The sequence below is a fragment of the Poecilia mexicana genome, unplaced genomic scaffold, assembly GCF_051168715.1.
Source record: "Poecilia mexicana isolate PSO_F unplaced genomic scaffold, ASM5116871v1 scaffold_13, whole genome shotgun sequence".
In the NCBI taxonomy this organism is placed as follows: domain Eukaryota; kingdom Metazoa; phylum Chordata; class Actinopteri; order Cyprinodontiformes; family Poeciliidae; genus Poecilia; species Poecilia mexicana.
The window spans coordinates 19,634,037-19,655,150 of NW_028263382.1; the positions used below are offsets into that span (position 1 = coordinate 19,634,037).

General features: G+C 38.0%; 1 protein-coding gene across 1 annotated transcript in view; it reads right to left on the minus strand.

The window, feature by feature from the left end:
• veph1 (ventricular zone expressed PH domain-containing 1) overlaps nucleotides 1-21,114 on the minus strand; it is a 67,591-nt gene that overhangs the window by 5,785 nt on the left and 40,692 nt on the right. The window contains exons 7-13 of the mRNA XM_014998104.2: nucleotides 17,575-17,795; nucleotides 16,954-17,172; nucleotides 16,302-16,666; nucleotides 11,076-11,215; nucleotides 9,737-9,871; nucleotides 5,738-5,855; nucleotides 1,848-1,984 (exon numbers count right to left, since the gene is read on the minus strand). Coding sequence (XP_014853590.2) covers nucleotides 1,848-1,984; nucleotides 5,738-5,855; nucleotides 9,737-9,871; nucleotides 11,076-11,215; nucleotides 16,302-16,666; nucleotides 16,954-17,172; nucleotides 17,575-17,795 — 1,335 coding nt within the window. The remainder of the gene's footprint in view (nucleotides 1-1,847; nucleotides 1,985-5,737; nucleotides 5,856-9,736; nucleotides 9,872-11,075; nucleotides 11,216-16,301; nucleotides 16,667-16,953; nucleotides 17,173-17,574; nucleotides 17,796-21,114) is intronic.

Here is a 21,114-nt window from a genome sequence, read left to right on the forward strand (position 1 = left end):
TTCCAGTCCATATTCGGCACAGATGTTCCTGTACACTATGCCCGCCACTTGGTTATGTCGTTCCATGTACGCTTTCCCTGCCAGCATCTTGCACCCTGCTGTTATGTGCTGGACTGTCTCAGAGGCCTCCTTGCACAACCTACATCTTGGGTCTTGTCTGGTGTGGTAGATCTGAGCCTCTATTGCTCTGGTGTTTTTATATATATATATATATATATATATATAGTCAATTTATTGGGATCTTAAGGTGTTAGACCAACACAATATGGCAAATAATTGCGAGGTTTTATTTATTTTCTTATTTATCTTGCAAATATAAAAGATCTGATGTGCCTATGCAGTCAAACCCCATTTAATATGATACCCCTAAGTGAGATCCAATATTTCATTCAGTTGTAGCATCCACTGAGCTGATGGGTTGGATTAGAAGAGCATTGATCAAAATGTCTATGATAACTTTGGAGGAGCTGCAGAGATCCTCCAAAGTAAATACGTCACTAATCAGGTGTTTATGGGGGAATATCAACATAGTTTTGTCCAAATTATGTCAGAAAACGAACTACCTGGACAAAGCATCTGCAGGATGAAACATATCGATGGTGGCGTCCATACTGAGGAAATGCTTTTATTGATTTTATTCAAAGCTGAGGATAATGTTGACTGGAGGTGAATACGAGGCAATTCCGAAGTTTAACTTGATAGAGACTGAAAAAGATCAGATTTATCTTAGCTACTGCATGAAATCCCAGTAAAATGCACTGAAACTTGTAGTTTAAAGTATAAATAACTTCGCAAGGCAAATATATTGGTGTTGGAAGTTGTCATTATCATAAACTTAAATATGCTGAATATCTAATTTCACTTTCTGTAGTAGCTCCCTTTTGCATGGATGTTTGGAAAATTTCACAATTTTGCTGTAATTGGCAAAGAAAAGTCTTTCCTTTTCATTCGAGGAAAAATCATTTCACAACAAACCAACCGCCTCCAGAGCGCGCTGGCAGAGGCAAGCCCAGCTCCGAGAACAAAGGCATTCGGTCCTCTCAACGTGCGGCTGCTGCTGCAAAACAGAATCCATCAACATCTGGACGGCAGCACAAAGACTATTGTTTAATGTGGGAGGTAAAGAGAAGAAGAAGAAAAAAAACTCAGTCCTGTTTCTGCTTATGTTTGACAGATGCTGAATCATAATTTTGAGCCAAACTTGAGTGTTTTGACTGTAAACATGCGACGCCCATGGGTCACTAATGGCTCCGAATGTGGACTGTGTGACGTATATTGTTAACAAGCCGAGTAAAAAGATTTTATAAGCTCAGATTTCATTCTATACCAAACTATCAGCTCACGGATGCCAATCAACTATCCTGGTTGTTTTGGTGGATCTTTCTGGGCAGGCAGGCATGGTAGTTTCTTTTCTTTTTGAATAGAAAACAGCTCATTTTTATTTCCACTCTGCCCTTTCTAATCACCACCGTTCCTCATGGGGGAATTAGTCACTCAGTCAAGCACAATGTGGCGCATTAGTCCAGATCTCCATCTCTGTTTGCGACTTCTGAATGAGGAAATCTGATCGAAGTTGAGAAAGGTGTCATTGACTCATGCCTCGGATGTTCCACCCTAAAGTTTCCAAAGTGGGCCAAAGTTTGCTCCAGCTGGATTCCCCTCATGCTCCAGAAGGACAACTCAACTTTTCAAGAGGTGGGATTTTTACCGTTACATACAAAGTTTCATAACAATTCAAATGTCATGGAACATGGGGAAATATTGATTGTTTCAACACTGAGATGCAAGAAACGGGAAGTAACTGTGTATATACATATACATCTTTTTTTTTTTCTCTGCCTACGTACAGATTTGCCCCGGCGGAAGAGGAGCTGGTTCCCTGCCAAGGTGTAATAGCGGGTCTTCCAGCGTTTGATGAACTTCCAGCGGACCTGTTTCTCCTTCAGCTTCCCTTCTATCAGAGGTTGTCCTTCCTGGTTCACGACTGAAGGGTCACACAAACACAGAGACCAAAAGACTTAGGAGAAAATGGGATTAACAAAATGATCCGTGTTTTAAAAAAAGCACATCAGCAATATTTTATTTTCACTTTACTGTTAAAAACTGAAATCAAACACTTGAGTCTATCAGGAGTAAACAGTCAAAGGTCAAGAACTCCCATCAAAAAATGTTTTTTTGGGAGGTGATTTTAAATGGATTCACTATCAAAGCACCAAGGATTTAATAATAAATACATCAAGATACTTGCTAAATATCTGCTAAATGTGAAGAGTCGAGCATTTCAACTCAATACTTGGAGCATCTTAAATCATATTGAAAGTATGACTGAATATATGAAATGTGGATAAGAAAAAAAAAACAAAAAAACAAGTTGAACTCTGGGACACACAACACATGACAACCATTACCTAATCTCATTGTTGCAGCAATCGGTTCGCATGACTCTCTTAACTTTGGGACAGTTTTCATCCACATATCTGAGTGATGAAATTAACGGATATTTTTCATTACATTCTGTTTGAATGAGATCCAAAAAGCACATTGAACTCCTGCATCCCCAATGAAAACATATTAAACTAGCCGTTGTAACCAACGTCTCCCCTGCTTTGGCGTTCATCTCATTGGTCATCTCACGCCAGCTGACCAATAACATGTTTGTTAAAAGCATTCAGCCATATATTTAGCTCCTGATATATCCTACAATCTGCATGTTATACATCCACAAGCACACACACTCCACACCGATCATGCTGCAGTTTTTGTGGTAGAAAGACGTTCACCTCACCAGTTGGTGAAAAAACCGATTCACAGCACAGACTTCTGGAGCTGCTGATCTATAGCAGCTGCTAAATGGTTCAGCGATGAAGTTTTCTGTCTTTCTGAACAATCTGATTAAACCGTTTGTTTGACTTGCCAAATTCCCTTTTGTTAATTTTGTTCTTTTTTTTTTCCTGATTTGTTGTTTTTGTTTTCTGCAACAATGACTGTGATCTTTTGTTCAACCTCAGTAAGTGAAGCTGTATCACAGGACATGCAGATCATTTCTGTTAGAGAGCAGGATGTGCCTTCAATCTACTTAGGTTTCTGATGATTGAACGTTTGTGCAGCGATCTTGCCAGCGGAAATAAACACAGGAGAGAGGAAAAAATAAATCAGGGGTGATTGCAGAATTAAAGATTAAATGCAGAAAATATGTCAGCTTCGTTTCGTGGGATTAAGCTTAATCATATTTGAAAGTTTCCTCCAATCCTGGAGAGTGTTTAGTATTGATTCTGAAAAAAGTTAGTTTGTCAATGAAACCTCGGACTCTGAGAAGTTGGCTGGGTCAGACCAGGTTTCTTCCAGGGACGGATTATTGGGTCTTAACAGGAGGCTAAACGTTGATTGTGCCAAATTAACCTTCAGCTTTGAAAATACGAATCCACATGTGTGACAGCGTAAATAATTTATTCTATTCATACTAATACATACAACCTGGCACTAAAAACACTGTTTTTATTTTGAAGTTGAAAACAATAAAGCAGAGGAATTTAGTTTATATTATCGCCATTATCCACATGTTTAACTATGCATATAAATACTTTGAGGTACATTTATTATGCAAATAGTAATAATTGCAAGATATTATTTAATACAAACTCAGAATTGTGTATCTTTTGTATCTCGTTGCATCTTTCTTTTATCACCCGGATAGGTATGTTTGTGTTGTCAGGCTTTAACCATGTCTATAAATGTTTGCTGACCATTGGATACATGATTTGACACAAACGTGACGTTGTACGGCGGCTTCCTCTTTTTTTCTCTCTCTTTCTTTTTTGTTTTGTTTGTTTTGTTTCTCTTCTTCACATACTCATGTAAGGTTACAGGCAGTACAGTGTATAATGTTCTATTTTCTCTACTTTTGAAAACATAAAACTAATAAAAATGTTTATTAAAAAAAAGTGGTAAGTTAAACCGACAGAAATGTAATAAAAACACACATTAACAGTTGTAACTGTTTTCTTTTTATACAGGAAGAATGAACAATCCCTCTACTTATAAATGTCTGAACACAACCAAACAAAGAACTTAAATAACCCGACCATTTGTTCTGCACCTCAGTCATGTGTCACACAATATCAAAACTCACATTTCAGGTAATGAAACCCTCAGTCTCCATTACACAAACCCTCATCTGGACCCTGTGAGGTATTGATGTCAATATTCAGTGAACTAAAGTAAAATCCTATAACCTTAAAGCATCTTGAGTCTACATCACAGTTTACTACACAGTTGTTGTTTTTTTTTACTGGGCTGTAAATATGACAACTTCTTCAGCAATAAATACGAGAGATCAAGCAGACAGGCTGAAGTAGTTATTGCTATCTCCTCAGGCAGTTCCTGTTCTCTGGCTTCTCATTAGCAGCCATCAGAGCAACGTGTGTTAAAAAGGCTTAAAGCAACTCATTAGTGACGATCCAGTTCTTTCCCCGAGTATTCCCACCCATCCATCTTAATCGGCCTTCTTCATCTTCTTATGCAACTATGTTAAAGGATTTTAAGCTCACAATTTACTGTTGTGAGTTTTCTACAGTAAAAAACGGATATAAATCACACAGCCTATCATTTTATTAGTATGTCAATTATCTAAACATACTGTGTGCTGTCTGTATCTGAGTGGAGAAACCGGGAGATATTACATGAGTTATGTACAATAGTACATAACATAATGAGTTTTAGTGACAGGATGAAACCAGAATCAAAGATCAAGTCCCCAGATAAACATCTAGGTCAAAGTTTAGAATTGCACACATGTGAACTCTACAGTATTCATTAATTAGGCTACTTCTGAAGGGAAGGTGTTTCACCTTTTGTTAGGACTAAAGGAGGCTAAAGGAGCAAAATGCAAATATATGACAAATTACATTCCAATGTAAATAATTATTTTAGTTTTCTCTAATGTTTTTAGTTATTTGTTTTTTTCTGAGTCTCCTAGAGAATCTTCTTTTAATTAAAATCCCTTTTAATTCATCCCTCTTTTTGTAACGTAAAGATATTTTTTCGCACAGAAAACTTCCTCACTCAAGTCGACGACTTAAGAAATATAAATTTCAGTGTTTGACTAATAAAACAATAATAAACAAAACAGATACACATCTGTGAGGGAAAGCAGGCATTTGAATCCAGCATCTGACTTCTTTTAAAAAAAATTTCTCTTCATACCAAAGTGTATAGCTCTGAAATGGTTCACCTCTTCAGGAGAGAATGCATTTATGTCCAAGGCTCTTTAGGATACAAGTTGTCAATAATGGCTAAATTAAACATTCATGAGTTTATGAAATGATTCTTTTTAATTCCCCGTGTTGTTTGAGGATCAAATACATCTGGAATGCATTATAATACTTTCCACAGGGAACACAGAAGTTTCCACAGCCGCTTTGAGGAAAGATTGGTTTCCTTTCAGAAATTTTGAGTGAAAACATCCTACTGAGAAACATCTTTACCCAAGAATGGCAGTGAGATGACTAATAATGAGAAAGTGCTCTCTCAAAAACCTGTGGTTGGTTTAGGGAAGACAGCAGAACATGGTGAGGAAGACAAGGGGAGCAATTTGACGGGCTGAGACACGAACAAACAAGAGCTGCCCGATGAGCGGCCTCAGGTTTTTTTTTTTTTTTTATCCCCATCCTTTATGCTTGTGTGTGTGTGTGTGTGCGTGCGTGCGTGGGTGCGTGCGTGCGTGCGTGCGTGTGTTCACCTGTGGCCTTCTCAGGGTTGTTACACATGAAACAAAGCCAGCCCCCCTCCTCTTCGCTGAACCCAAACAGGTCAAAGAAGCGCACCTCCTCCAGCTGGATGTGAAGGTTGTCCAGGTCCTAAAGATGAAAAATGAGAAAACAGGTTTTATATGCCACTTTTATGTGTCTATCTCTATTTGGACCAACCAAATCCAGACTTCAAAATAAACTTTCCCCAACACGCACATGCACACACACACGCACACACACATGCACACACAAATATATTAATGTTTCTATCCATTGTCACAAGGACTTTGGATTGACTTCTATTAATTTTTAATTCATTTTTATACCCCAAACGTAAGTTTTACCTGTGCAGGCCTGGCCCTAAACTTAACCCAGAACAGTACTTCTTCTTCTTATGGGACCCAAGTTTTGGGACCCATAAGAAGCAGTTGGTCCTCACAACATAGCGTTTGTTGGAAAAATGGGTCTTACAAGGTGATAAATGTTAAACACACTCCCAGAATAATATCAGAGCTTCCTCTTTTTTGCTACCAGAGCTCCCTAAATGACCAAGAGGAGGTCTGATTGTGGACACAGATAAACCATGTGAGGATAAAACAGGTCAGAACATGCATGTGCAGTGAGAGTGACCGAGGACTTTCTGGAAATCAAACGGAAACCTGACAGATTTTTTTCCATTTCCATTTTCGAATATGATGAAATGCATCGTTTTATTTTACTGCTCTTCAAGGTCACAGAGTTTATTGCACATTAATAGAACGTATTATCTAAACTTGAACAAAATAACAGTCATGTTCTTAAATGACTTGGATTTACTTTGAGGACAAAAATCTGGATTGGGCATCCCTAATTGATTCTTCGACAGTCAAAGTAGCAAATTTACTGTCATGCTGATTCTACAGCAGGGCTCCCAAACTGCATTCCTCACCAGCCAACGTCCTCTGGCATTTTACGCGTCTCTGCTTCAAGCACACCTGGCTCCAATATTAGCTCATTAGAAGAGCGCCGCAGAGCTGACTGCATGCTAGTGATGCAATTTCAGCATTTAATTCAAGTGTGTAGGCCAAGCGACACATCTAAAAGATGCAGGGCTTTGCCCTTGAGGAATGCAGTTTTTTTTTTTATCCCCATCCTTTATGCTTGGATGGGGAGAGCAACTCTGAAGCTGGGTCTCAATTCAATAAAAATTTAACTGCATCACTAGCATCTAGCATCAAGGAAAATCTGGAATATGTTATCCTCTGCGAGATCCCACTCGTGACTATGGCATTTCATGATTTTCTCTTTTAGAAAACAGAACAGGAAATAGAGTTAGGAAAACCTTTTTTTTCCACATTTTCAATATTAAATTAACATAAAGACTATCTATTTTTAAGTCAGACATTTTGAGCTTCCATACTTGTCCACTCTTTCCAGTACCTCAAATTCTACAATATAGTATTTATTACTTTCCCCTTCATATCAAGGAGCGGAACACAATTATTATTTCAATGACTGAACTTTAAAAGAAAGATGTACACAAATCAGAAGGTTGAAGGTCAAACCAGCACATGCTCATATTTTATTATGCAAGCTCTCTTCTTTGGAAAAAAAAAATCAAAAAGAAGATGTACGGTTTTACAACGCTTACAAGTTTGAATAATAATAAAAAAAAACTTCATTATTGTTTCTCGTTTGTAGTAAAAACAATGTGTCAGCCAGAAACTGACCAAGAATGCAAAATTGGAACATAAATTTGCAGCAGAACACATTCAGGAATGAATTATTTCACAACAGCAAATGAGCAAGATGGCAATCATTTACTTGTGAACCCACTACTAGAAAAAAACGTTAAGCAACACAGAATGCCAGTCAAATGAAAAGTACATCACTGTATTGTTAATTTAAACTTCAAAGATCCTGCTTGACTAATATGCTGCTGAGCTGTGAAACAACACACAACATTTTTGATTCATCAGGGAAGAAATATAAATCACTCTAATAAAGACATATAGAGACAACAAACATGCTGTCTCCTTTCCCTGTGGCGCCTAGTGCACATCTGTCTGCCTCCATCCACTCTTTAACTTAGTGTTCAGGTTATAATTACTTCTAAGTAAAGATACAAAACTGCAAGTACTTCCAAGAAAAAGAGCATGTGCTGCCCTGATCCAGCAAAAATAAACTTCGATACCATTTACGAACCGTATCCCCACGTTTACTTCACGTACATGTTTCGGATGCGCACAAATCTTGGAAGCATTTAGATGAGAAACAAGCCAATTTTATGAGATCGCATAAGTTTATCTGAAACTGCTGAGAGGAACTCAAATGAGAAACAGGCTTCATTTCTGCCTCCTTGGACATTTAGATTTCATAAATGAAAGTCAGGAATCCAGACACTAAAAGCTTTTTTAAAAGGGCACACGGAGGGATTGCATGTCCCTAAACATCTTTATCTAATCAGCTTCAGCTCAGTCTTTATCACCATGTAACCCACTTTCCACCCATTTCTTCCCCAAACAAACCAAGGAAACAAAAGGTCAAATAAGACAACCCCTTCTCCCTCCAGTCTCCTCCTGTTTCTTTTGGTCTCCATGGCTGTATATTATTCTAACTTTACTTATGCTCTTATTCCTGTCATTTATTTTTTTCCTTTAGACTTTCTTGTGCTTACAGTCATGCAAAATAAAAGATCTATTGCAGCTTAATCCACAGTTTTAATTATTACTTTATCTCCGTCATGTCCTCCTTTTTCATGCTTCCTGTCTTCTCCAATCCATCACCAGCTCTCCGTCTTGTTGTCTTTACCTCCCTTCATGTTTCTCATTTTGTCTTCCACCAGCTTTCTGTTTTCTCTGGACCATAAAACTGCTTAAAATGAGTTGTCAGAAGTCAAACGTAAGTCCCCTCTTAAATCACAGAAGCCCCATAAAGCTTTGCAGCCTCCCTTTAAATCTCCCTGCTGATGCAGATGTAATTGCTAACCTTTTCTGCCTCATGTATACGTGTCTGACATATGGTTCTGATCGGCTCTCAGGACTCGGAGAGAAACTGTGGACCTGATTGGGAAGGAAAAGAGGAAATGCTGTGCATATAGATTCAGAGAAAGGTTGTGACCTTCTCCCTTCCTCTCCCTTGTTAAATCTTGTCTTCTTTTGGACTTTTTTCTGCTCCCACAGAAAGAGAGGTCACACCGATTTTAAAGAAACAAACAGGGATTTAGCCACAGCCAATTCTTCCTGTTCTTCAGACCAAACGTGATTCTGGTCACCAATCTGTGCCACAAACTGAAGTTGTTTTTCAAAAATTGGTTCTGAAGTGCATTTGAGATCAATGTCCTCTTCAGACAATCAATTCTGTTCATCTTGAGCAATGCACTGGGACTGCAAGCAGCACAAAAAACCCTCAGCATGACGCTACCACCTCCATGCTGGGCATTTGGCACAGTGTTGTCAAGTTTAAAAACCTCGTTGAGCCAAACAGCTTAATCTTTGCATTGTCTTTGATGTGACACTGAAGACATTGCCTCGCTTTTCTCCGTGTGAGTAACTTCAGGGTTCACATCCCAACCTAAGCTGGTTGCAGCGAAACTGTATACTTAAAGTGAGAGAAAGGACATATGTGGTTTCTTTGTAGCTGTAATCATTTAGTAATGACTTCTGACGTTGTGACATTTTCAAAAAGAGCCTCCCACTACCACAGCATAACAAACGCATAGTAAAAGCTACACATACACTGAAACACACGTCTTCTCTGTGTGGCTCGGCTTTGAACTGGCGCAACACAAACAGACATGATAAAGACGACTGAGCGCGAGACGAGGACTTGTATAAAGAAATGTCCATTTACCGGAGTCAAAATGTAAATACAAATGACGTTCACACTTTGTGATGATGATATCAGTCCCACTGCTGGGTACACACACCACACACACACTTTATATGCATGTATACAGACATACACATACATGCAAATATATAAATATATATGCATATATAGAAGTTTACCTTTCTTTGTGGGGTGGATTGTTGTGTCATGGCCATGGAAAAGCTGTGTGATCCTTTAAGCTGCGTCTTCTCCCAAAGAGAAGCTAATCTTTCGACACTCTTGTCTCTGCTGCACAGAGTAGCACTTGACTTGCTCTGTCGAAACCAGACACAAAATTAAACACAAGGGAAAATCCACGGCGCATAAAATCAATTTAACCCACACCTTTTTAAGATGGCAAGTTTTTGTGATAGAAAAAAATCACAACAATATCAGCTTTATTCTCCAAACGTATGAACACAAACAAGGAGATGTATTTTTATTAGTTGATTGTCGCAGTTTGGACCTGGCTGTTTTTGTTGCTGAGCCAAACCACACAGTCATGAATGAAAGGTTTCAGAATCAAAATGTGACTGTGAAAAGTACAAACTTACACAAACAAGCTGTTACAGTTGATTTAGCTCAAAGCCAATTATTTGTTTATTTTTTAGCTGGGTTACACATTATATATCACACATTAAATGTACTTTATCACTACTTATCATGGTCTAATTTTCACAGAAACCTGACATTTCACCAGGCATGTGTGGAATTTTTATTTCAGCAGTGAAATAAATAAAGAAAAAAAAACCTAAAAGAAACAGATGCTGGATATATCTTAGGACAAATGCATACCTCTAATATTTATGGTGATAAATTTAAATGATGAATTTTAACTTGGTGAAGGCATGTCTAGCCTATTGGGAGTGGTCTCCTGCAGTTATGGCAAGTCAACAGTATGAGCCGTGTCCCAGAAACAAAGCGTTAATTTCACTCTCAACAAAGTGTTTGAAAGAGTTGTTAAATGGACAAATCACTAACTTCTAAGCCACATGCAAATTAAAGCGTCCTGTATCCACTGGCGCCTGTGGAACTAGATGCAAAATGTCTGAAAATAAATTAATCTTTCATCGAAATACCATAATTCCACAAAATAATTATTGCCGTTCTCACATTTTAGAGATAGTTTCACCATCACTGTAACAAATCCAGTTATTTTTAATGATTCCATTTTAATTTTCACTCTTGCTACTTTCTTGTAGCCATTTCCTGGCGTTGCTCGTTGAATGCGGGTAAGTGTGGTTTCGTCTCACCCTCTCTTCCTTTTTAAGTGTTTTAACTCTTATCCCTATTGTGTTGACTAACGGGTCGATAGTCTGGTAACTTTTTGTTTGTTGCATCAGAATTTTGTGGTGCATTTTTTTTTTTTTTTACTTTGAATAATCATCCTGGTAAAATGAATTTGAACCTGAACAGTTCAATTTTCCCGTTTTAAACCCAAAGTGTAGTTATATATGCAGACTGGTGACTTGGGTGCACCTGCAGATGCAGCAGCATGATGTGAATCCAAAGGTGAGGCTGTTGGCTGGTCAGGAGGAAACTGGATTTGGCGTACAGGCAGTAGTATCCCTTCAGCGGACAGGAGAACGAGAGCTTGGCCACGCAGCCTCGATTTGAATCTGTTGCAAAAAAACCCCCCCAAAAAAACACCAAATGTCAACAACAAATTTTAAAAAATTGCAGCAGATATATACATTCACAATCTTATTGGTCATGGTAATAAGAAAACTGGACAGGAGTATGTAAACATTTGCAGTTATTTTCTATTTAAACATCTCTCTCTTCGTGTTTATTCTTCTCCGAATGCTAAACATCAACAGCTCAGCTCGGTAACAGAGTTATGGGAATTATACCCAAGAATTACACCACATCTAAATCATCATAAAAAAGTCTTTTCTTTCTACCATCGCCTCCCAAAACACTCAGGGAAAAAGCAAATATTTTGACACTGCAGAAAAATCCTGTGGGCTCATAAAGAAAAAGAAAAATGAAACAACAGATGGGATACTGAGGCACATTGTCAGCTAAATGACAGCCGTAGGAGTTCAACTGATCTAACCAGCTGATGTAACGCAACTGATACAGGTCAAACTAAACTCGTTACCTTGACACATAAAACAGGCTGTCAGCACCGTCAAAGAGTTTGTTCAAGACACACAAAAACTTCATACTGGCTCACTGATTTTCTGCGCTGGAGTATTTTGTCTACAAGTCCTGACATGACACCATCATAACCTGATTACAAAAGGCTAAAGCAGAGAAAAGACCAAGGGGTGGACAGAGAGTCCCGTCCAACAAGTAAGTCCAGATGAAGTTGTCTTTCGCTGGAGCATCATCATGAAACTCTGTGTGTCTCATCCTTTTCACTGTTTACATTAAACGCTCAGTGTGATGCAGTTCTGACGAAGGAGCTCTGATAGGAGCTGGGCTGCGAGCCCTGGTGTCGATTGTCATCAACGCTATGAGAATTCATTCACAGTAAGAGTAAAGAGTGTTTTTATCGTGCCATGCTTTACATTTATTTCTAGATTTCGTCAGATTACCAGAGTTTCCAGAGATTATGTCATTAATTAAATTAATTAATTAAGTGTTTTGACCACTATGAGATACAATGACTAAAATGAACTGATTATAAAATTGACTTTCACTCAAAATATCTTCGTCTCAGGTTGTCGTGATCCTCCATGTTTGGGTCTATCGTGCGTTTAATGGAATCTGCCTGCTGCAAATGGTTTAATGCAGAAAAACTGCACCTGTGAGTAGAAATGTTTGCGTGGTTGCAAATAATTAGGACTTTAATTCTGCATATGATTTTCATATGCATTTTTCTAGTGCAGGATATCAGCTCATCTGTCCATCTGTCAAATACCACAATCTCAATTTCACCGACATTACACGTTGCGAAGCTGCAGCAAAAACAAATCCCTTGAAAAACCAGAAATAAAAAACAAGATGATGAGCTCGGTTAAAACGTGCCAGGCAAGGTTTGGCTAATCAAATTGATTAGGAAAATGAAAATAAGCGAACGTAATCAGACATAAATGACAATAAAATATCTGATCCCTAAATATCCGAAAGATGACTGACAACACGTGAAAGCGGATTAGATTTGGAGGCAAAGCCGTTTTGCATTTCATTGTTTTATTCATGTGAACCTCTTGAACTCTTTGTTTCTGCTCTGCGTTGGCTGGAGAGTCTGCAGGCACACTGAAACTGCTTCCATATACTCATGGTTGTTCATACTTTGCATTGCATTACCTTCATCTGTTTCAGCTTAGTGTCACAGGCAATTCTTATGCCACTCACTTCTTACTGTGAGGATGTTTTTTTCCACATGTAATCTTCTTCACTTCATCAATTTGCTCATCTGCATTTACTGACCTGATTAAAAACTGTGTTAATCACCCCTGTTTGATTATGTATCCTCTGACAGGTGTCAGGATTTGTCACATACAACGTACGACATATGTTTGACAAGGACCAGACAAGAGACAGAGACAACAGGTGGACTTAAATACAAAGGGAGGGTAATCAAGGGAACGAGACACATGAGAACAATCAAGGGCTGACAGGACAACACAGAGACTCCGGGAAATGGGACTAAACACAGAAAATCCCAAAATAACTAAACAGAACAACACGGATCATGACAACAGGTTGTCTTTTATTTAGCTTTAAAGCGGTGCTACTACACATACTGGCTGATTAGACCAGAGTCAGAGTATTCTAGAATATAAAAGATGCACTGAAAATCGATCACTCATACTGCATTAGCAGGGGCTTTACAATTATAAAAAGTGTAGTTCTATAAGTGTGCTTAGTCTGACTTAAGAGATTTTTTGCCTTCATAAAATCATATTTTGATGTTTCTTCTCGTCGTTTACATTTAGAAGATGGCAAGAAAATAAACATTTTGATGTTCTTTTACCAAAAGCTGCTGGAAATAAGTAGGAGCTAACACTTAAACCACAAGTATGAACGTATCAGCTACTGAAAACCTGCAGATTCTTGCTCATGTTCATTCTTGTAGCAACAGTGAATAAAGGATTTGGTCCTCAAACCCCAACTCTCTGCTGGGGGGGAGGGGATGTCTAACATATATTAGAGACAGAAACATGACTGTTTACAATAAGGACAAACTGAAACTAAATTTCTGCGGTTTCAAGGTCTTTTGAAAAGACAGTGTTAGAGCGCTATAATGTCTGTCACTCTGTCAAATATGAATCATCACACCTACTTTAAGTAGCAGAATTTCATTTTATTAGTAGATGTACTCCAAATTGTCTTTTCAAGCCCAGCAGCTGATGAAATTGATCATAGTGTTTTTATTTTGTTTGTTTTTTGTTTTTTAATCTTCACCGAGTACACAACGTAGGGCATGTAAATTAACTTATGCCATTTTTTTCCATTTATATCGGAACTTTTAAAAATGTTCCTGTTGCTAATTAAGTCTCTGAATTTAATTTACAACCTTCACCTGCATGGCTCCTTCTACCTTGTGACAGATGCGTTATATCTAACAGCATTGTTTACAGTGGAACATGTTCAGTTTTGTGTTGGGCATTTTTTGGGCCCTCTGAAGGTGGATGGGAGACTGAACCCTACAGCTCCTACTTGTACAGGGAAAATCCGGCAAGTACTTTAACAACAAAGAATAAAACATGATGTGAAGTTTATACATGCTAAATCAATTATCAATGCTGTCTACACTGATTTAAAACGCTGCAGGCGGTTCAGCAGTTTTCTTTCTCAACGCAGAGACGAAATTTGGCAGAATGGCTAGTCAGAGGCCAACCAGTCCGAGACCAAACCAGTGAACAGCTTGAGGAACAGGAGACAAGCCACTGTGCTTGTTTATGGTTTCCCAACTCATAACTGAGGCGCATGTTTGCTGAATACAATAAACAATATCAAACAACAGTAAATAACAGATTAAGCTGTTAGGTGTTGGCAGAGGGGATATGGCTAGTTTTTCAAGGGTGTAACCCACAAACTCGCCTCTATTGTTCAACTCACAAAAGCATTATTCTTAAAAATGTGGCACCAATTAAACGGCTAAAAATGCTTTTTGTGCAAAGTTTACATGAAGAAATTCCTCGTTTTAGACATCATACTATAACACTGTTTTAGGCTTTACACCAAACACCAAAAAACACAGATCACAAGGAAAGTATGTCAGGACGTTTTAGTGGCTTTTGAAATAGTAACCTTTTAGGTCTGCAGTATAACCTGAAAGCAGAAATCCAGACCCAGTATAGTTGCTAGATGTTTCCGTTTCCTCCAGTAAATAAAGGCTACTCTGTGCTGTAATGCACACATGTTTCAAATCAATGTGAAGCCTTTGAAAAACCTATGTATATTGCATATTACACATTAAGTGTAGACATACCAAGGTAAAGAGTTGCAGGAAGTGCCAAACTGCAGGAGGTATAGCGCATAAAGGACAAAGATAAACCACAGGAGCATCATGTGAGCCTTATCCCTACCTGGTGTGGTCGTACACAGTAAATGAAAACAGACCTCAGAGATACAATACACAATGGAAGGTGTCTCTGCAGACAAGATAGAAAATAATTGGGTGGATCAAGAAATGCAACAGACATCTGAAGATCGCGCCAAAAAGCCAGAAGTGGCTCATTGTACCGATATGTCGCTTGGACAGGGTTTGAACCATTAATCAAGACATGTTATTTTAAAATCAAAGTTTAAACCCATGAGAAATAAATCTGTCTTTTTGGGTCTAAAGTGCAACTAATCAGCTCAATACTGGCCACTGCGCTGAGACCAAGAGTTGGAGGAGAAACTAAGGTATATTCATAACACACCATTAATCAACACCTGTCACCACATGTAACTATCAACTCTTTTATTTTCAGGACATCACATAAAATCTCCACTGTCCCCCCCTTTCTGGAAAATCTTCTCACAATCATTTTTATAATTACTACATTACAGTTTATTCTAGTGCTTGAGCTCATGCCAGTAATGTAGTACTTTATGGAAAATAATGTACCATGCAATCTTTAACCAGTGGTGTCCAAAGTTAACCCCCGGAGGGCTGGTGTGCTTTTAGTTGTTTCCCCGGTTCAACACATCTGACTCAAATGATGGTTCATTAGCAGACCTCCACAGAAGTTTACAACATGCAGAGGATGGGCCATTTAAATCAGCTGTGAAGATTCAATCAGCAGAAATATCTAAAACTGGCAGGACAAATTTCAAATTATTTTATTAGGATTTAATGTGATTTTCCTTCCCGAAGGAGAAACAAGAAAATCTAAATGAAAACAGAATCCAGTGCCACTGACTGTTCTCTGTAATGCATCTGATTTCTGTGAACAAATCATGGGATAGTTGGGTAATTTTAACGAACAGACAGCATCATGACGACCAATAAATCAACAAAGTTGTTGAGAAGTTCAAAGGGGAGTTAGGCAGCAATACAAACCAGAAATATTTACTCCAAATAAAGGCAAAACATGCAACATTTCTGACATTCTCATTTGTAAAAGAAGAGAAATAAAAAGCCTTTCTGCTCTTCGTTCACCTTCATAATACTGCATCCTTTTTTCTTGGTCTGTAAAATAAAAATCTCTAGAAAATAAATCTTGTGGTTGGCAAAGCTTCAGCTACGTCAATATTTCTGCAGCACATGGCACTTCTAGGTCTGGTTGTAGAAAACCCATTAGGAATCACTCACTTTACCTTCAATCACACACTGCTCTGGAACCGGGATCCGCTTCGCCATGTCTTTGCAGAACTCCCTGATCGTCTCCATATTGTCTCTCAAATGGATGAAGAGTCTGTCGGCTTGCACCTGTTCTGCTTCCTCTCCGTTCTCATCTTTGATCTCAGCTTTTTCCACCTCCTTCTTCTCCGCTGTGACAGACAGGGAGTTGTCGCTTGTCAGTTTCTTTTCTGACGGTGAGACTTCATGGCTGCCTGAGGCCTGATTTGACTGAGCGTTGGAAGCGCAGATCTCTGTGCTCGGCTCCACGGCTTCGCTGTCCTCTCCTGTATCTGAGCTGAGGGAGCGCGAACGCGCAATATGAAGAGCCAGGCTCTTTGACCTGTTGAAGACCAGAAAATTAAATGAATGAAGAAAATATCAAACTTAAATGACTTAAACTTAAATTATTAGCGTTGTTTTAACAAAGCTTTTTTGTAAGCTTTTTGGTGACCATACTGTTTGAAAACCAGATTTTATCAGATATAGATGTGTTAATTCTCCTGTTTTAGTTACTGCCACCAATTCCTCCATAGAAATATATGTTTTATTATGGTGTCTTCCAAGAACCCTGCTCTATTCACCAATTTAAAGAAATGACTGGATGCACTGTCACCATCACAAACTAACCTGTTGAATCTCATCTCCTGTCTCTCCTCCTTGGCGCCTTGGCTCAGGCTGTGGCGTCGCTGCTGTGGAGGAGACTCCTCCCCTTCTTCCTCTGTCGTTCCCACATTTTGTGTCTTCTCGTCAAAATTCTGGACTTTTACCTGCAGTCGCTGCTCAGACGTCCCTCGTCCTCGACCAGCGGGGAGAGACCCACCTGAAGCCGGACGCGCCTCTTCCGCCCTGTAAGAGATTTAGATTGTTCATTTCTGATTGTCAGAATGTTTGGATCCATTCCAGACACAGTTTCTTTGATTTGATATTTTTATTATTTAACTTCCAGGTGCCGCATTATTGTGTGTATTTTGTAACTCAAAATTATTTTATTAATAATAAAATTTATTACAGTTTCGTGTGGTTTTCATACTAATATAATACACACACATCAAACATTTTTTCCAGCTTTGCATGCGCAGCAAACACAGAACAAAGAAAAATCAGTGTGTAGAACCACCTGCATTCAGACTTATTCTTAGCAAGACTGAATATGGTAAGACTCATAGAAATGATCTGATTAGTGCAGACAGGCTCTAAGGTAACAACATTCAGTGTTTTGCTTGCCGTCGTTTTCTCATCAACTCCAACCTGCAGTGAAGGGTGGTTTTCTCCTCCAGCCGTCTTTCCAACACTCTGGCTATGGCAGTGAATGAGTTGCTCATTCTGTAGATGTCTTTCCCACAGCCTCCCAGTAACGACGGGTATCTGTCAGTCAGAGCTCTGATCTCCTGCAGCAAGGTGTGGTGAAAGCTGTGCTCCATGCTGCCCAGCAGGGACACCAGGTAGACCAGTGAGCTGTGGGCATGCATCTGGAGGAAGGGGGCAACAGAAATCAGCAAGCGTACAGTTTGGTAGCAAACATACACACTTTTAAAATAGGTACATTACAGGGTATGTTTTAAGAAAAAGTACACTAATAACTGAATTGAAAACAAGATCTCTTTTGTAACATCCAGTGTCATAGCTTAGGAATATACAGAGAAACAGGAAATCTCTCTCTAAAGGCATTAGATAAATCTGATAAATCCATCTCTGCAACAAGAAATCGATTTATCTTTACAGAAAAAACAAGGTTATGCTAAATATTATTTTACAGGCATAATGTTTCATGAATGATTGGGATTGCCAAAGTGCAATTAATGTAAGAATAACACTGATCTCATCAAAAGTTAACTAAATAAGGAGTGAAATCCAGTTTCTTACAGTGACACTAAAAAACAAAACTGTTTTTTTTAGATATGTCTGATGCAGCTTCTGTGAAAGGTTGTTGTATTGTTTAATTAAACTGTGCCAATGGACTTTAATTGATCATAGCTATTATAATACAATTCAATCAGTACTTATTTGTATTGTGAAAAAAAACCCCTTTAATTTATCTTTCTATTTTGAGAACAGTTACTGGGAAAAAAAACAATTTTGCCTTGTAAATATTAAAAACATTTTTAAAAGTACTTAAACTGAATAAAGTAATACATTGGCGGTTGATGTTTGTGTTAGTATCAGCTTCTTAATTTGAAGCATGAGATTATGCTGCTAATTATGCTGAGAAGGTTAATTTTTCAGACCTTTTCAAATCCTTTCCAAAGATGTCAGAGTAAAAGTAAAGGTTAGAAGACCATTTAAAAGGAGTTGATCAAGAAAAAAAAAGAATAACCAGACGTAATTACCAAAAACATATTTGTTTGTTCAGATAGATTCAGTCTTATGGTTATTTTCTAATGTTGTTCTTCTTGAAGTGCCTCTAAAATTGAATCTGCTGCGTTATGGGAAAACACTGGATCTGAATGTATGGGTTTTGCTAAAAAGGTGATTTTAAATGCGATTAGTTTTGCACTTCCAGCTAGAAGGGAGGTCGGCTCTGACAGTGTAAGCTTGAGCTCTTTTTTTGCCTAAATCATGATAAACTATAATAAACACAAGCACATGCAGCCAGCTCTCTGCAAGCTGAGAAAGTATAAACTCCTCCATTCTCTGAAATGTGATTTCCTAGCAAGGGGTCTTCGTCATAATATTCATATTTCATCATCCTCTGTCTGCTGTTGTTTATCTCCTGTTCAACCTGCCCTGTGCTGACGCAAAGCGACTCTAACCCCCAAACCAAGATTGAACTCACAGTAATCAGAACAGATGCTAAAAACATAACAATTCTCTCTGGCTGTGATCCAGGTCAGAGTCAAGGCCTTCATGTGGCGATACAAACAAAAACTTTCCTTTAAAAAAAAAAAAAAACAATGAAACCTTTGAAACAACTTTTCTTTTTTCTTTTTTCTAAATTAGGCCAGATATAAAAACAGAGCCAAAATCTGCTTACATATTTTAAAACGCACAAAGTAATGAGTTGAGGAGGACGAAGCTACATCTGGCACCTTTCATAAGCACTCTCTGTAGAGCCATAAATTTATTCACTGATCCCAAAAAGAGTAGAATATGTAGCACTTGACCTTAGACTTTGGTAATATGCCACAAGGATTTGCAGGAGTTTAGCCCATAAATGAGTCAGAAGCTCGCCTGCAGCTCAGGCTGGAGGTAAAAAGACTAGGATGATTTCTATTCACGCAGATTGCAGTTTTAATTATCGTTTAAAACAAAACTTTTACATATTGCTTTAAAAAAAACATCAATTCATGAGTATTATACTACGTGAGGCTTCCCTCCATCATCACACAGAAAATGATTTGCTGAATAATTATTTAGAAGCACTTGGCAAGGATTCAGCATCCTAAGCATCGGCTTACTTTAGGCTGCAAGAGATCACTAATCAGTGTAAACAGCTTTTTAATTATAAGTTTCTAAACATTGTGGCAGCACAAGAGTCAAATTATAATATCAACTGTCTCATTTCAGGAGGACACACAGAGAAAATACTTATTACTCTGACATGAGGATTTTAGCCTGGAGCTACGATCAAATCAGTGACGATGTGTTTGGAGCAAAAACAACCAGAAATGCAGCATCATTAAAATCATTTGCAAAGCATTTTATCTCTGGAGAGCTTCTGAAATCTGCATTACATCATTAATTGAATGACTGAACTGAAATCATTTGTTTATAAAGTGCCTCAAGGCAACACTTGTTGTGAAATGGCTTTATGTAAACTATACTGAATTTAAATGAATATATCCATTGTAGATAAACTATACTACGACAATTATCTCTTTACATTTCACCATCTGTGTCTACTGTCTATATATTTTTATTGTGCTTTTCAGGCATATGCTCAGCTGGGAACCAAATAATCCAATCTTTCAAAAGTATTAGGTTGAGAAACAGGAAGGAATCGTATTTTTTGAGTTGTAGTGTTTGGTTAATTAACTTTTTAGTTTTTACCTAATCCCGTCCAAGACAGGAATCTTTTTAGGTTTCATAGACGTTTTTCATGATGTGCTCTAAGGGAGTAGTTTTAAAATGTAACCAGATATTCCTTTGAACAAAATATAAATTTTTCAGATTCGTGAGGGATTTCAGAGAGTGAAAAATAATTCTCCTTTCAGTAAACTGAAACATAATCATCCCCTTAAGAAATCCTGATATAATATTTGACATGTTCATGACACACTGTGTAACTTTAAACTAGTACTTATAACTTACTTTTTGGGATGTTTTTATATTGTCTTCTGGGAAAAACTGAGTATTGGTAACATAAAAACAACAACCACTTCAGCCACGGGGGAGTTATTTATCAGATTACAGACACTTTTATAGAGGAAAACTACTTAAAAATAATTTAAATCATTGGCACAATCCACTGCTGGTCAGTTTGCTGGATACTGCACCGACACTCAAGTGTGGATCAAAACTAATTATTGTAAAAAAAGATCTTCAAGTTTCATTTAAAGTTTGCCACAAGTGGACAGGAAAGATGCTGGAGAAGAGGTCAGATGAGGTCAATACTGAACTGTCTGGTCTACATGTAAAAGAAGCCAGAAAAAGCCTACACATGAAGCCATCCCTGCTGCAGAGCATTATGGGATGTTGATGTGGTGTTTTATTAAATTAGGCATCTATAGTAATATTTGAAAATATAATGTCTGTCGCTCAATCTGACCTTGAGCTATTTAACAAAAGGGAAATGGATAAAACAGTCTTTTTGTCAAATGTTTTGTGAGGTGGAAAATTTTTAAGATTTTT